Source organism: Papilio polytes, unplaced genomic scaffold (genome assembly GCF_000836215.1).
Source record: "Papilio polytes unplaced genomic scaffold, Ppol_1.0 DF823177.1, whole genome shotgun sequence".
NCBI classification, from domain to species: Eukaryota; Metazoa; Arthropoda; class Insecta; order Lepidoptera; family Papilionidae; genus Papilio; species Papilio polytes.
Window position 1 is genome coordinate 203,952 of NW_013526027.1, and position 17,045 is coordinate 220,996.

Below are 17,045 nucleotides of genomic sequence, written 5' to 3' on the forward strand. Positions count from 1 at the left end.
CACCCGGACATATCCTCAGGAAGGTTCACCTCCTACTTCCAAATCAGAAACTTGTATCGTCCACTGTTGCTATGAACTATTCAGCCAAGAATGTTCGCGCTTGACCGCGGCCACGCTGACCTCGACTTTGTCGCTCGTCGCATGAATACATTAAACAACATTACATAAGACACGCTTATCAACACATTATTTAGATAAACACGTCGCCGTCTCAACGATTACCGTAAGAATTGTTTATGCTATTTGATTACCAATATGTTTTTTATAAATACGTTACTACTAAATTCATTTTAATGAAGCTATAGAAAGGGATAGTTTTATCTCTATCAGTGCCCTAAGATTTCTACGGTTCTTAAATTTTTTTATCATATCACGTCATGTTAGACTGTATGTATTCTGTCACGCTCCTTGTTTTCCGCCCTGGGCCCAATGGTTACCACGACGTCAACATACCTTTGTGGCGTGGGTTACCACTGTTCATACAAACATATGATGCCATCTCTTTCACACACTTTGTGAAAAGAGAGATAGTAAATGACAATAATTTAGTCCGTGTTCCAGCTGTACAAACGTATGCTGTAGCGAAATTAAGAAAAAATACTGCTGATATTCTTTCAATTCTTCTTCCAACAATACCCAATTCAATTTCAAACATTTTAATTTAATGTCAACAGATAATCCGTCGACTTTCTACCATTTTCTTCGGTTTATTTTTAATAAGACACGGTGATTTTCCACGATCCAAATATAATTCAAAGTGTAACAATTCTGAAAATATAACTTCGAGTTGGTACTGATCAAAACAAACATTTTGTACTCTCTAGTTTTTAATTTAAACACAAATTATTTTGAAAATATGTTCTTAAAAACTGCCAGTAGCTTTAACGTTGTGTTTTGTTATTTCTTTCTTTTAAAATATTCAAAGGCCTTTCTTATCGTATTTTAATGCTGTAATGGACGCTTAGTATAATTTTAATTCAGATTAAATGATAGTGCAATAGCAAGATAAAAATGTCTATGAGCTTTGTTTTATTGCCATGTTTTATTTTATTAATGATAGTTATAACGAGGCCATATAGGTGGTAACCACCAGCAGATTTTTATGCACAAGTAACGTACTAAAGCGGAGGGATAGGCAGAGATCATATATACTTTTTACATAACACCAGCTGTTGTTTGCGACTTCATCTGCGTGAAATTAAAAAAAAAAGATATAGACTTTGTTACTCATCGATAATGTAGCTTTTTAATGGTAAAGGAATTTTTGAAATCGGCCCAGGTTTTGAGTTTCAATACATACAAAAATACATTTGTTTCTTATTTATATTATAGATTGACTCATTATTTTGTGTTCTTAAATATACGTTTATTTTAAAAATAATACATTTTTTCCGTAACAAATCTCGCCCATCTTCCATAACTCCCGAAAAGAAATTTAAAAATACTCCCTATCTGTTTCATTTCACCATAAGTAATTTCCAAATATACAATTACACTGTTTTTATCTACAATAGATACATTTGATAATGTCCATTATCTAAATTCAGAGATAGTTAATTTAATTTTTCCATTGATAAAGATAGCGGTGAGCGCAATACGAGGTTTTTGCTAAACAACACGTATGATACTTCTACTGCTTTCTACGCATCCGTTGCTTTATAGTCTGTGGCTAGACCTTCAACATGGTACAGTGTGGATTGACTTAATAAATCTTTTAATTAGTTCTATAGATTGCACGTTTGACACTGTAAGGACGTCCGGTAAATTTGTACAATGAGGGAATCTGACGGTGTTCCATCAGCTGATATCCTTTTAACGTTTTGTACACAAGTGCGAGAAACAACGCAATTTTTTAGAAAGTGAAAAGCCGTGGTTTTCTGCGTCTGTACACGGCGGGAATCGAACTCGTATATATGTGCAAGCAATCTTACAAGTATAGTATTTAACCATCGTGCCAAAGTTAAAGCATAACAATCTTTATTTCAATTAGGTATATAAACCCAAATAAAGGAGTCATCCGCCATGTTTGTTTGTGAATGCATATCCTTAGTTACAGATAACTAAAGTAATGCTTGAATAAATATTTGTAATTATGTAAAGAGGCTATCGTAATTATAATTATCTTTTAAATGCAGACATTTCGTTGGTAAACACACACAGATGGATAAAGCTTGGCAATTTAATAAACATCATACTAATATTATAAATGCGAACGTTTACTTGGATGGATGTTAGAGTTTGTAGCCTACTCTGCTGAACGGATCTCTATAAAATTTGGTATAGACGTAGAATAGTCTGGAAGAACACATAGGCTGCTTCATTTTGTTTTTTACATGCGGACAGTCGTGAGCGAAAGCTAGTTACGTAATATTTTAGTAAGTAAAGTACCACTGCTGGATGGTGTTTTTCTTTAAAGTATATCGACTTTGTTTGACTTTAAATTAATATGGAATAATTATATTGAAGTGCGTTTGAACGTCTCGAAGAGATTAAGAATTTAAATAATTTTTATTTTTTGTAATAATTATTTTTTGGAAATAGACGTTTTATTCTCTTTGTACCATTATAATCTTCATTGTTGATACTAGTTCGTTGTTTATAGAATATTTATCATTTAATAAACAAGACAGTTTCATAAATATTTATTGAATTATATTTTCTATAAACATTGTTGTTACATAAGAACAGATAACGCCAATTAAAATGTAAATGGCGGGAAAATAAACAGATTGTTGGGACCTATAGATAATATATATTTTTTTAATTTATTTATAGTAAGAAATAAAGCAGTTAACTATATAACATTCTTTTATTTATTTAATAATACATTATTCTGCCCATCCCCATAATCCATGACTTTCTCTTATAGTCTCTCTGTTATCTCTTCTTTGCCTCGTGACAGCACTCGCTTCTCCCTTCGCGATCGCTTTCTTCCTCTCCATCTTCTTCTGTCTATCTTCTAGATTCTTCTTTACCTGCTGTTTAACTACTTCTGGAGCTATAGTACTAGCTGATGTGTAACTTCTCATAGATCTGACATCGGATAGAGCTTTCTCTATCATAGATAATCTGTATTTCTGTGAATTTGTATCCATTTTGGATATATCCTCTTTTGTATCAATTGGAACTAATGTTGGTACTTCTTCCTGTTCGTTCTCTAAAGATATTTTATTGGTTTTCGATGTTATTTCTTCTATGGTTCGTTTCCTTTCGTCGTTCATGATTGATTTTTCAACCTAGGGAATGAAAAAAGTCATACTGATATTATAAATGCGAAAATTTGGATGGATGTTTGCAGCATTTTCGATGAATACACACATATAGAACATAGACAAGTTTTGTTAATACTGCGCGAACAAAGTCGTGGGCAAAAGCAAGTAACAATTGTATTTCAGATAATTTAGTTTAGATGGATGGAAGTTTGTTAGAGTTTGTAGCCTAAACTGCTGAACGGATCTCGATAAAATTTGGTATAGAAGTAGAATAGTCTGGAAGAACATGGGCTAGGCACTTTTTTTTTAATTTCACGCCGACGAAGTCGCGGGCTAGAGCTAGTAATATAATTACCTCATTTCTAAGAGCTGTGACCTCATCTTCTTCGTAACTCTGCTTTGTATTTACTTCATCAGTTTCATCACCTGAATGACTGTCTTCGTCATCACTTACTTGGAGACCGATACCCATTTCCTAAAACATTCAAATAATCTAGTTATTTTTTTTAAAAACCTTAATCTTTTTCTTATTGAAATTGTGTAAAGGAGAAGTATATTTCTATCTTACTAATATAATATTGAAGATTGTTTGGAAGAACACATAGGCTACTTGCATTTCTTATTTTTTAAATCCGCGCGGACGAAGTCGCGTGCGAAAGCTAGTCTTATAAAAGTACTTTTATTGGCTTCATATTGATTAATATTAAACAAAAAAATATTATAAATGCTAAATTTTAGATGGATTATGACGAAATTTAGTATTGATGTACAGAAAAATCGGGAAAAACACATAGGGTAATTTTTTTTAAGTGCACGCATACGAAGTCACGGGCAAAAGCTAGTATGTTAAATTTTTGTCTGTAAACAATTTCGTACTGTTACTATAGAAATTGAAAGAGTGAGGTAGATATAGAAGACAGCAATATTTGACAACACACCTGTAACAATTCATCATCAACGCCTTTAGTACGCTTGTACCCGGAGCAGGCGATCTCCGTGTCCAGTTCATCATCACGCTCCAACTCCTCGAACCTGGGGAAGGTGTCCGTCTCATACCCGAACCGCTTCTTGAAGAACTCGCGTACGCATTTCACGTCACGATCGAAATACCTATAAAATGGTTTTACAACGCTGTTGCTACAAATATCATACTAATATTATAAATGCCAAAGTTTAGATGGATGTTTGTAAAATAAATCTGAACGGATCTCGATGAAATATGGTATAGATGTATATAATAGTCTGGAAGGACATATAGGCTATTCACTTTTTTAAAATCAACGCGGACGGAGTCACGGGCAAAAACTAGTACACCTATAATATCAAACGTAAACACACACTTGTTATGTACAATGTCAGCATGATTGTTGTACAGTGATCTATTTATTTATGAATAATTAAATTTTTTTTTCAAGCTTACACTTACAACACACTCTAGGCCAGATATTAGGTAAGTAAATTGAAAAAAAAACCTCTTAGTAAATTAGGTAATGGCAAAAGCCTTCGTTGTAATTTATGCATTAAAAATTTTGACATGCAATTTACAGAATGTACATAATAAAACAAAGTTTGCCATTAATGGCAAAGCCCTATGGGAACTGATAGTTTGTTATTTTTGGTCTTAAAAAGTTATTGGAAGTTTGTTAAACCACTTACAATTCAGCATTAGGATGGTTAGTGGACACCATTTGCGGGAAGTCAATAATAATGGGCCGTCCTTCTTCATCCACCATAATGTTGAACTCATTAAAGTCTCCGTGTATTACTCCACAGTTGCCCAAACGCACAATCAAATCCATCAGCTCATCATACAAGCTGGCAGGGTCTGGTACTGACGTTACATGTGTCCTGAAAATACATTATTTTCATTTTCATTATAGCTTTCGCCCGCGACTCCGTCCGCGTTGGATTTAAAAAAACAAAATCAAGTAGCCTATGCTATCTTCTAGATTATGTATCTTTTAGATTATACTACCGTTTACGCTGCAAACTCTAACAAACATCCATCCATCTCAACTTTCACATTTATAATATTAGTAAGAACTATGATATGATTATTATAAATGTGTTTTAAATGTATATTTGAGTTTGTAACCTAAAATGCTAAATGAAATTTGGCATAGATGTCGAGGATAGTCTGGAAGAACACATAGGCTAAGTACTTTTGTTTTTTAAATTCCACAAAAAGGAACAAGCAAAAGTTAGTTTAAAGTGATATATGGCTCTTCAGATGTAATAGAAGAGAAATGAATATTTGGCTTCATGTAATCTAATGATTTAGTTATTAAAATATTAAGTTAAATTTTAATCATACATTGTTATGACATTACTAATCCTTGTATAAGACTTAATTGTATATTGTTTTTAATTCAAGATACTGTAATACACATTAAAATCACTTAGAGTACCTTTTCCTTATAAACAAGATAATATAGTGTTCACATCAATAGACATTTGCTTTTAAAGTTTTAGCCATGGCCTTGATTATACTTACAAAGGTCCACCTTGCACTAAATCCATAACAACACAGTGCCTGTTGAAATCTATAGGGCGTGGGACGGGAAACCCTCTGTCATGTAAAGCCTTCATGTATGCAAACTCCTTAGTGGCTGATATCCTGGAGAGATAGAGCCATGATGCACGGTTCCTGTGCGCATGGTAGTCCCGCTTGTCTTTTATGTTCCGGAAGCATGTGCGGCCCAACCTGAAAATATTGTGAAAATTGTGTCAGTTATAGATTTTATACTACACAGTCAAACTGTACAGCTCTTAGTTTTGCTTAAGTTCTAACTGTAAGTTTTAAACATTCAGTTAAAGCTGATGGTGTAGTGGGCCTAAAAACTAAGACATTTTTTTTAGTTAGTTTACATTTATTAATTTATTTGAGACCTTGTTATAAAGCTAAATATACCTGTGCAACTTTAAGCAAAGTGGATTCCTGTCCTCATCAGCGACTGTGTAAATATTAGACTCCTTGCCAACGCCAATCTGATTACCAAATGATGCAATCACTTTCCTGTTCGTCAATGCTTTTAGCGCTAAGTAATCATAACCAGCATTCGTTAAACGATAACCATCATCTGAAATTATAACATAACTTGTTCCCAACACTGAATTTTTGCAAAAAATATTCAGTCAGTTAGACTCTATCATCAATTCATCATCATATCCATATATCCTACTCCCGTAGTGTCGCTGCGCCATGTTTTCTTGCTCCAAGTTAATCTATCTTCCATTGTCTAAGAACTCCCTTCTTAATCATGTCATCTTTCACACAATACATACATCTCTTTCTTGGCCTCCCCTCTACCGGTGAACACTCTGAACAATTAAAAATAGTAACAGTTAATTCTTGTACTTACAATGTTTTCCACGTTCGTACGTCAACAGTCTATGTTTACACAATTCTTTCATTAACTTATGAACACCACCGTGTCGTAAGTTAGCTATAGACGCTACCAGTGATCCGGGTACCAGTTCGTGGTTCTTCATACCCATTTCCACCTTGAAATAAAATTAAAAGTAAAAGTCGAGTAAAATCAAAGGTTATATCTCACTTTGTATTCGCAATAGAAGGCTTACCGCAGTCAAAACACGGAAGTCTTCACTGGTTAGATAGCGCAATATAGCAACATCTAGTTTACCCATTTTGTTCCAGTTTTATTAATTAATCAAAAGAAAACAAAATAATTGAGAATGTAAATCAACACGCGTGTTGTGTCAATGTCAATGTCAAATATCAATCAATTCCTTATTTGTCGATTTGACATATGGATTGACGTGCGAAAACGGCAATATTGAAAGCTTATTTAATTAACTTTTGGTGAACTTACGTCTCGGATTTAATAAATGTTTAAGTGTAATATTTTCATGAAGTTTCTACCATAATTAAGCCGCAAATGTTTCACAGCAAACGATTGCAGACTGTGTTACAGGAGACAAATAAAAAAATAAAACGAATATTTGTAATCATGTATTTTTCATAAAATGTATCAAGATATAAAAAAAACATATAAAAGTAAATAGTAAAGCAGTAAGTATTTAGAAACATACAAACATTCCTCTAAAAACTATAATTTGCACAAACTTCAAAAATTAAGTATGTTACGTATAGTAAATGCTATTTTTTACATATAAATATATAAAAATCTGTATTCAAGGCACGGTGAGTTTATTTATAGAAAATACAGAGTTCTAAATAACTATTACAGCATTATAAAAAATATGAAACTGTCCAGCAGATAAAAAAAAATAACCTTAAAAGTACAATACAACTTGAAATAATTCTATCAAATAATATTTAAATCTATTGAGATTATATACTATAGTTGAATTCAATAGAGATGAGGAATTATAAAAAAATTAACAATTTTTTTACCTCTATAAGGCTGTGATTATAGATTTATTAAAAACTACAAAATCCACAGACAATATATTTTCGGCCATTTAAACATATAAATTGAAATGTATTGAATTCAACCATCACATTGTTTATAAAATTAGTTAACATTAATAGCAGCATATTATTATTCTTATACATAACATTATGTGGAGTATACTATAAATAACAAACATAAATGGAATAATAATTTCAATTGCATGTTACTATCACATATGGTCAAATTAACCATCAGTTTCCAGTGTCATAGAAAAATAGTTATTTCAGTTTATAGAGAATGAAGGAGAGAAAGAGACGGAAGGTGGCGAGAAAGAGATGTCAATAATAGTAAACTTTAAGAACCTTTAAGGCCTGGGTATTTTCTTATATGTAAAAGGCATATGGCACTAAAAGTAAAATATCAAATTAAAAAACAAATTATTGGTAACGTAATGTACTTAAAATAAGGGGGTTATAAATTCTATTAAATGCGGAAATACACATGCCAGTGAAATAGAATAGTAGGTTGCATGCCTTTCCGAAATAGTACAGTGTAAAGTTTCGATACTCCCCTCGACTGGCATGCTAGTAAGCATATATACTTGCATGAAGCTGGCAAATGCCAGTAACTGACATGCACGATACTAATCCTGTTTACTAGCATATGTATTCCCGCCCGTATATAATACTAGTTTTGTCCACGGACTCCATTCTCACAGAATTAAAAGAACAAAGCGAGTTTATGAGTTCTTCCAGGCCGGACTTATCTGTTGATTCGTTCTGGAGATACATAGTAACAAACACCCATCCATCTAAACTTTCGCATTTATAATATTCTTACCAAAGCTATATGTAACAGTTACATGGCATTATTACTAAATATACTGTATTCTCTTAAATTTTATTTAATATGTAAAAAAGAACTTAATTATTGTACAATTTTTTTTAAATTGTTCAAAAATTGTGCATATCCAAAATTGTTAAGCATATCATAAGACAGTCTAAAATCAAAATATTAATAATTTTTTTAATGCACCATCAGTGGACGCACACCTTCGACTAAACTAGTGCACAACAGTTGTGCGATTGTTTTGCAGCCAATTCAACTGTTTAGTTGCACAACTAAAAATCGAGTATGCTCCATATAACCTCATAGGAATCAAAGTGTGACTAAACAGTTTTGCGATAGTTTAGTAAAGGCGCGCGCTTCTATATTGTAAGTATATTGAGTTACATAAATTCGAGTATTATAAGTATTTAACAATTACATAGATAAGTATTGTAAAAACGAGATTCATAATTGTATATAATAATAAATTTTGATAAATATTTCGTTTTATAAAAAATATGCTAGTCTTTTCTTATGTATTGTATCGTCTTTATTGTACTTACTAACTCGGTTTTAATTGTGACCAATTTTTAGTTTCCCATGTTTTAAAAGCATTATTTTTTCTCTTCCATTTTGTCCATGTATTCAGGATTGTACGGTGTGTAGGGCATCGCTTGCTCCTTTGGAACTAAAGGTGATTTTTCTGAAATTAAAAAAAACTTTAATAATATTAATGTATATTTTAAAGTTAACTCGCTTTTAATTTAAAAAAAAAAAACAACTACTAAAAGTCATAGTGTATTAAAATGTAACTTTTTATTAATTACTTTGTTATCAAAAAAGCAACAGATGGCGCTGAGTATTGTTACAATATTATTCTGTTAAGAAAAATGTAAAAATACATTTATATTAAATACTGTTAGGAAATAGTAGGTAACGGAAGGACAAGTGGGACACTTGCAATAACGTTCGATGTCTTTACATTGACTTTGTGTTAGTTTTAAAATATTAACAAGCATTGTTGATTTGGCCGATCGTCCTTATTTTTTAAAATCATTATTTTTTATTACAGATGTTACAATATATATATTACTGGCTGAATGAACATTTCCACAGAGTATAAAAGAAAAAAAAAAGCGAGGAGACAATGGAGAAAAAGTTTATACAACATGTGTGTAATTTTTTGTCGTATTGCGAATTTATTGAGGATAAAAATAAAGAATTTTGCTTACAAAGTGTTAGTGTATCATTTTATATCTATACTATCCATACTTCTATACTATTATAATAAAGCGTAAACACTCGTTTCTTTGTTGCCTAAGATCTCAGCAATTACAGCATATTTTTGAATAATTCCTTTTGCAATAAAAAGCACACGCGTCACGCTTTAGGCTATATATTTTAACAGTAAAACTTAGGGGGTAAATATTTTGGATAAAAACCCTAATGTGGGAAAGAGACCATAAGTTGCTGCCAATATTAAGGAAGCAAGGTTGCCATCATGTCATGTCATTTTGACAAGTCGCACGGGAAGGGCTAGTATTTTTATACATACGATCATCATCGGGTGTGTTCGGTTCGGGCGCGCTTGCTGTTGCATATGGGTTGTTCGGAGGCTGAAAATAAATTAAATAATACTTAATTAATACTGTAAATTTTAACAAAACCAGCAAATATTGACTCTAAATACGAAACGCAATCTATTCTAATATTATAAAGAGGAAAGATTTATTGGATTTGGCCATTATTATTTTTATTTTTTTAAATACCTTGAGGAAGTCTTACCAAAGCTAGTTATAAATAAAATCATACTATCACGAAAGTTTAGATAGATGCATGTTTATTAGTGTTTGTATCCTAAACTGCTGAATGAATCTCGATGAAATTTGGCATAGAGTAGAAGATTGTCTGAAATAACAGGCTACTTACTTTTTTTTTAATTCTATGCGGATAGAGTCGCCGACTAAATAAATAGTTAGTAGAATAATAAATTATTATGTTAAAAATACTCACAGTTAAAGGATATGGCACATTTGTTCCTGGAGGTAGAGATGGAACGGGAACATTTGGTACAGCAAATCCAATTGTTCCTGTCTTTAGCACTTGGCTGGTGGCTCTTTCCGGATAAGGGGATACTCTGGGGGAACTATGAGGATAATTGCCCGGATTTGGTGCATTTTGAGTGTGAGAAACAACTGGATATGGTGGGTTTTGACCGGGTGAAACTGGATAAGGTTGGTTCATACCTGGATAAGGTGGATTTGATTGAGGTGTGTTTTGTGAAGGATAAGGTGAGTTTTGAGGGGGATAAGATGAAGTTTGAGTAGGATAAGGTGAAGTATGAGTAGGATAAGGTGTGTTTTGAGGGGGATAAGGTGAAGTTTGAGTAGGATATGGTGTGTTTTGAGGAGGATAAGGTGAGCTTTGCGAAGGATAAGCTGAGTTTTGATTTGGATAGGCGTTTGTGAATGGACGGACGGTAGGTGGTGGTTGGTTCATAATGGGCATGTGTGGTATCTGGTCCTGCAGAGGGTTGGGGATGTTGTCCTGGTACCCCATGAGAGGTACTGTGCCGATTCTAATTGACCTTCTATCTTCAGTCTTGTTATGACAACCTTCGGGGATCACTGTTACCTGGAAATCAAATTATTTTAATTAAAAAAATACATTGTTTTAATTGTAATTTAAAAACAAAAAGTCTTGATAAATTCCATTTGGTTTTGTGACATTTTTATTTATTTTTTATCAATGCAAATATTTATTAATAACACTAGTTTAGTTCTTTATATGCTAAAAGAAAATTATTACTCAAGAACAAAACTTCAAGATAAAATCAAAATAGATTACTACTTTTGCTTAATTAAAATTATTCATATTTTTAAACCTTACCATAAAATCGTATTCTATATCAATAAATCTACAAGGTCCCATGTTGTAGATATCCATAGCAGGCACCTCCATATCCACCATCCAGCTCCGAGTGTTGTTTCCAGGAATGGGACCTTTCTTCACCTCCATCACCATTGACTCCTCATGCTTTGTGCCGGGGACATTCACAGCATGGTATGTGATCCTCTAGATGATGAAATTGAGTAGATAACTGGTTTAAAAGTTCTTAAATTGAAAGGCTAGGTATATATGTTTATTAAATCTTAAGAGCAGGACCCTCGCGATACAGGCTGTGCCTAGTGCCCCCGTACTGATTACTACAGACAGTCATTTCCTATGTATCCACAAACAAAGCAATAGAAATATATCTTTTATGTATTTATATTCTTGGATTTAAATAAATTATTTTTCATTTTCATTTTCATACCTAACTAGCTGTCGTCTGTGACTGTGTCCTGTAGAATTAAATAAAACAAAAGTAGATACATATAGTAAGTAAGTAGTTTTTGTGTTCTTTCAGACTATCCTGTACATCTATGCAATATTTTATTAATATCCAGTCAGTAGTTTGGACTATATACTCCAAAAAACACCCATTGTTTTTTTTAATATAAGTATGATAAATACAAAATAATATTTAATTTCAGGACACATGTAACATCAGTAGCATATCTATCCACCTATATAAACTTTGGCAATTATAATATTAGTAAGACTAGATTGCCTGTCACTTGGTCTGTGCATATTTAAAAACCGCATTTGCGGATGGCTCTAGGCTGTGAATGATTCGCTATTTCGACGAATTCATATTTACGTTTGCTTATTTGACAAGTTATAGTAAAAACACTGGTACACACCTTTTGTATAGTCAGTAGTATTCGTTCTATTTCAACTCGGCCCTGATTGGAGCAGCTTAACTCTACAGGTATGGTCTGTCCGGGACAGTAGCCGGATGCTGGTAGCTTGGCCACCGTGGCACTGGAACCGCTGCCCATGCAGCAGCAGCAGTAGCTGTCCTCTATATCAAACTGCATTGGTTCCTGCACATGGTTAATATTATTGAAAAACTAGCTAGTGATATCTGGAATTAAAAAAAAAATTTAAACCTGGGGAAAATTTCATCAAGATTTATTAAGCCGTTTTGGATGTATGTAGTCCATACATCCATTCAAACTGTAATGACTTTCATTAAAAAAAAAATTGAGATTGAGAAAGAGGATAAAAGCATCATTTGATTTATAAATGTAACACATTTCAATTTTTTTTTATTAAAAAGATCCACTGTTTAATACAAAAAAAATTTAGATTCTTATTTCATCATCATCATCATCATCACCAGTTCACTATACGTCCCCACCGAGGGGCTCGGAGCCTTCCCTAAAGAAAGGGTGACTAGGCCATAGTCAACCACGCTGACCCACTGCATATTGATTCTTATTTATAACACTTGAAATCAGGAACAACATGTTCTGACTACTTAGATAACAAAAACAGATGTCGTTTGTTACTGATATTTTTATTATTGACGAAACATAAATTATAAAACTTATTTTAATACTCCAATGTTTTTTATTATGTATTACAAATATTTTGCTGACCTTACAGTATGGATCATGGTTCAGATCCAATGGAGCAATAACCCTTATTCGCCGTATCTTCTCTTGATCCAACTTGAATGCTCGGTCCACTACAACTTTGATCTCATATCGCACATGACCATATTGACCCTCAAAAGATGATGGGCAGTTACCAGGGATGGGGCAGTCGAAAGGTAGCTCGTGTTTACCAGGCTGTAGGTGATATTCACCTAGGAAGACAAGTATAAAGTTATTATTCTTATTAGCCTTAATTTATCTCTATCATACTCCAGGGAAAGAATATTGATTTAAGGACATTTTACTCTTCAAGATTTATACATAAATATTAGAAAACATATCCTGAATTCTCTTCTGTTCTAAGCAATATATTTATTTTAAAAGTATGAAAAAATAAATAAAAACTATACTACATATAAACTTAATATCTCACCACTTTCTCCGCCAAGTAAAAACACTTTTCTGCTAAAATATTCTTCGTAAGAATTGTGATTTTCTGTCCGTGTATGCCGGCGGTTGTTTCGCTCTTCTGTGTAAGATGTAGTCCAGTGTACTTCGCAAAATCCCTTCATTTTAACGTATATACCTAAAACATTATAAATCAGAAATTACTTAGATTCATTTATACTTTTAGTTTAAAATAAAAACATTAAATTTAATTACCCCTAAATGTTTTGACCTTGTCTTGCTCGAACACCAATTTGCCAAAAATAGTCTGCCCCGCAAAATAAGTTTCATTTTCACTATTTAAAATTATACTTCCTTCATCAAACCCCATAGCAACTTATTTCGTAGTTGTTATATAGATGTAATACACCACACTGTACTGTAAATTATCGGTATTTCAAACTTAAGGAACTTAAAAAAACTAAAAGGTATTAAATACAATATCGACTCCTCCTATTTTTCCGTTTTCATATACATATTTTTTATCTATGTATGTGTTTTTTTCTATGTTTAACCTAGTGTTGCCACTTGATGTTAAAATGTTTTTTTCGGTCAAACAATATGAAACAAAAAGAGCCGCAACAAGACACCTAATTTTGTAACTAAGAACTATACTTATTTAGGTCTATTGTTGCGAGTGAAATACATTTCCCTTATTTATTTAAATAATTGAAACTAAATAGCGAAAAGTATTTTAATTACTAAAGATTATTTCAAACCAATATTTTGTTTTCCGGATTGGTATCTTAAGTATAAAACCATTATTTTTTTATTCTATGTCATTCGTTTCTATAAATAGTCAGTTTCTAATTTTCATTCATATTCAACATCATTCACTCCGCCGTTTTATTGTCATTCAAATTGACGTTCGGAGCAGGTGTGCGCGTGCTTCCATTCATCTGTTCCACGATGAGACGATTCCGCGTTGTTTGAATTTGTCAAATTTCGCTCATTTTTTGACTGAAAACTTCTGCAAAAATTATTGTGTGATATGTGATTTATTACATTATTCCGCGATTTGTGTTAAAAATTTTCGTTTGCGATCATTATTATACTCGAAACAAAATAATAGCCGGTCGCATTGTCACGTTATTATAAAATATGTATTGTTAAATTTTCTGAATAAACAGTGTGATAATAAATAGCTTTCCAACATGGGATCATCACAAAAAGATATAGAACTTAGTCCAGTGAAGTCTGACGACAATAAACATGAGAGTAAGCCTCACGTGTTGGTACAAAGTTACAATGCACCGGTTAACGACGAAGAGGATGTAATTATTGGGAGATTTCGTAAGATAAGTTCTGCTAAATCGATGGCAGCGACCAACGGGAACATACAGTATCCCGCGGAAAGTTCGAAAACTGAAGATATTGAAGCTGGTCTTCATTTTAAGAAGGAGAGCAGCGAGAAAGACAAATTGTTGCCGATCGCACAGAGTGATGTATCAGACACGCTTCGCCCCAAGTCTCCTGTTACTAAGAGTAGTTTTCGAGACATGGAAAAACCTTCAAGATTTAAAGACCATCCATCTGCTACAAGATTTAAGGTATGGCTTTATAATACTTGTCGTGTTCTACAAGTTTTACCATCATTTGCGTTACTATCCAGACAGGCAAAGTTTTAGTAGTTACTAGCTACTCTTCTTTCATTTTCCATTTATTTATATTCATTTGTTGATAAAAGTAAAGTGATGCATTATAACATAATAATTAAACTTGTTCTCCTATTCTCTGCATTTAGCTGTTGATGTTTTGTACTTTGTTCCACGGAAACATATTTATTAAGATTTGTTAAAATAACCGAATTTTCATAATTGGGTGAATTCCAAAAATAATGTATTAAAGCCTTTAGTACACAGCCAGAAAAGCGAATAGAAAATGTATCGTAATATATAAATATTGTTACATTCATTTTGGCGTAAGGCTAAATGTTTTTTTTAAATGGAAATTTCGCTTCGTACTGGCCGTGTATCGCGTAACGCGTACAACAGCAGGACGGGACACAAGCCTCTTTATCCATCACAAAAAATTCAATGTACACGTCTGTGTCATACGTTATTTCCAAAAATTTTATCTTCTCTAGTAACACCGTTATTTCCATTGTTAAAACGAGCAGAGAAACAAATGTTATCACTGGTTTTTTTTAAATATCCCTTAGAAACCGGTTACATCTGGATAAACCAGTTGAAACTGGTATATGCCATTTTCTTAATAAACACGATTGGAATGATGTACAAATACAATCTGTCTGAATGTTACCTGTCTAAATGTTATGATAGCCTTGCCTTCCCGATGATTTGTTCATATTGTCGTTTTAATTGATGTTATTTGTTTAAAACGATGTTAGGTAAATCATTATACAGTCCTTCGTATAACGTAAATTATTTTATACAAACATAAATACTCCTGGACATGTTATGTTTGATAATATCTGTATAAATTAACATTAACAATAATACAATTATCATTTTATGATCTGCTTATATAAATTGCTAATTGATAGAACTTGACATACTTTGTTACCAGACCAGGATAAAGTGAGAGGTATGTCTAGACTAGGCGCTGGAAATTAACCAGAAAAATACAAAACAATTTTTGTACGATCCAACGAAAGGAGTAAGATTTCCTATAGGATCTTTTAATAAATGTAACTCATCGAATAGTTTGATTTCTGTGTTACGCTTCGCTTCCTGTTCGCTTTCGGTTCTGTGTGCTAAAATCTTAAGAGATTATCTCGCTCCATAAGGCCAGGTTCCGGCTCGTGATTTTCATAATCGTAACAAGAGCTGCTTAGCTTTATTACTTCGAACTAAGCATTACACTATAACCGTGGATTTCCACTGATGAATCCTACAAAACTTTTTAATTAAAAAACAAAACCGACTTCCAAACAAGGTACACCAAAAATAAAATATTCTCAAAAAAACAGTACACTAAAAGGAAACGAAATAAATCCTTGAAAATAGTAAACCTCCCTTATTGTAGCTGTTATGTCTATATTGTACAATTATTATTACTGGGACCCACCTGCAAGCATTACCTTTCGGATAAAAAAGGAATTATCAAAATCGGTCCACTAGCGGCGGAGTTATGCCGTAACACACATAAAAAAAACATACAGACGACGTGAGTACCTCCTTCTTTTGGGAAGTCGGTCAAAAAGCATATTTTGCTTAGATTTTTTATAGAGAGTGAATGACAATGAGTGAGTGACGTTTTTCAAGCTTTATTGGCCACAACGATTGGGGTTGAAACAATATTACTATTTGTCTAGTAGTAATTTTCCTTATCATTAAATAGTCATAAAATTTTAATCTGTACATGTAACTTATTTATGCAAATGCACGTTTATGTCTCGTTTAAAATTTATATTTTCACGTGATTATCGATTGAGTGAGTATAAATGCATGGTAGAGTTTTATGAGAAAGGTGCAAATCCGTAACGGTTAAGAAACCCTGAGAACTTATACGGCGATTCACACAACTCAATTTTTGTACAACTAAACAGTTGAATTTGCTGCGAAACAATCGACAATCGCACAACAGTTGCCCGATAGTTTAATTAAAAGTGTGCCTCTGGTCTTACGATGTGTGTGATATCATAGAAAAGACGTCATTAGATTAATCCATTATATTTAAAAACAATACGTTAATTATGTGAATAGTTAATAGGCTTTGTAATGAATACAGAC

General features: G+C 32.7%; 2 protein-coding genes across 3 annotated transcripts; both read right to left on the reverse strand.

The window, feature by feature from the left end:
- Positions 1 to 2,795: 2,795 nt before the first annotated feature.
- On the reverse strand, positions 2,796 to 6,947 carry LOC106105098 (serine/threonine-protein kinase RIO2). The gene is made up of 8 exons (XM_013285326.1): positions 6,795 to 6,947; positions 6,575 to 6,716; positions 6,124 to 6,292; positions 5,707 to 5,916; positions 4,869 to 5,060; positions 4,151 to 4,322; positions 3,568 to 3,687; positions 2,796 to 3,236 (listed from the first exon to the last, which is right to left on the reverse strand). Exons 1-8 carry the CDS (start codon positions 6,858 to 6,860, stop codon positions 2,829 to 2,831), a joined length of 1,479 nt encoding a protein of 492 aa, XP_013140780.1. The 5' UTR covers positions 6,861 to 6,947; the 3' UTR covers positions 2,796 to 2,828.
- Positions 6,948 to 8,711: 1,764 nt separating this feature from the next.
- LOC106105092 (arrestin domain-containing protein 2-like) lies at positions 8,712 to 13,833 on the reverse strand. 2 transcript variants are annotated; one of them, XM_013285318.1, is made up of 8 exons: positions 13,567 to 13,833; positions 13,337 to 13,489; positions 12,907 to 13,115; positions 12,166 to 12,348; positions 11,309 to 11,494; positions 10,433 to 11,053; positions 9,975 to 10,035; positions 8,712 to 9,122 (listed from the first exon to the last, which is right to left on the reverse strand). In XM_013285318.1, the coding sequence occupies exons 1-8, from the start codon at positions 13,679 to 13,681 to the stop codon at positions 9,034 to 9,036; spliced, it is 1,617 nt and encodes a 538-aa protein (XP_013140772.1). In that variant the 5' UTR covers positions 13,682 to 13,833; the 3' UTR covers positions 8,712 to 9,033. The 2 variants fall into 2 exon arrangements, with proteins under 2 accessions (XP_013140772.1, XP_013140773.1); XM_013285319.1 differs by having other exon boundaries at positions 13,583 to 13,672.
- Positions 13,834 to 17,045: the final 3,212 nt, after the last annotated feature.

Bases quoted from the DNA above. Each gene is read 5' to 3' on its own strand.
- LOC106105098 (XM_013285326.1), bottom strand. From the start codon at position 6,860: ATGGGTAAACTAGATGTTGCTATATTGCGCTATCTAACCAGTGAAGAC. The intron at 6,717-6,794 runs GTAAGCCTTCTA...TTTTATTTCAAG, and splicing joins ACTTCCGTGTTTTGACTGCG to GTGGAAATGGGTATGAAGAA. The intron at 6,293-6,574 runs GTAAGTACAAGA...TTATAATTTCAG, and splicing joins GTACGAACGTGGAAAACATT to ATGATGGTTATCGTTTAACG.
- LOC106105092 (XM_013285318.1), bottom strand. From the start codon at position 13,681: ATGGGGTTTGATGAAGGAAGTATAATTTTAAATAGTGAAAATGAAACT. The intron at 13,116-13,336 runs GTGAGATATTAA...TTGTCTTCCTAG, and splicing joins TTTACTTGGCGGAGAAAGTG to GTGAATATCACCTACAGCCT. The intron at 9,123-9,974 runs GTATGTATAAAA...TTTTAATTTCAG, and splicing joins GAACACACCCGATGATGATC to AAAAATCACCTTTAGTTCCA.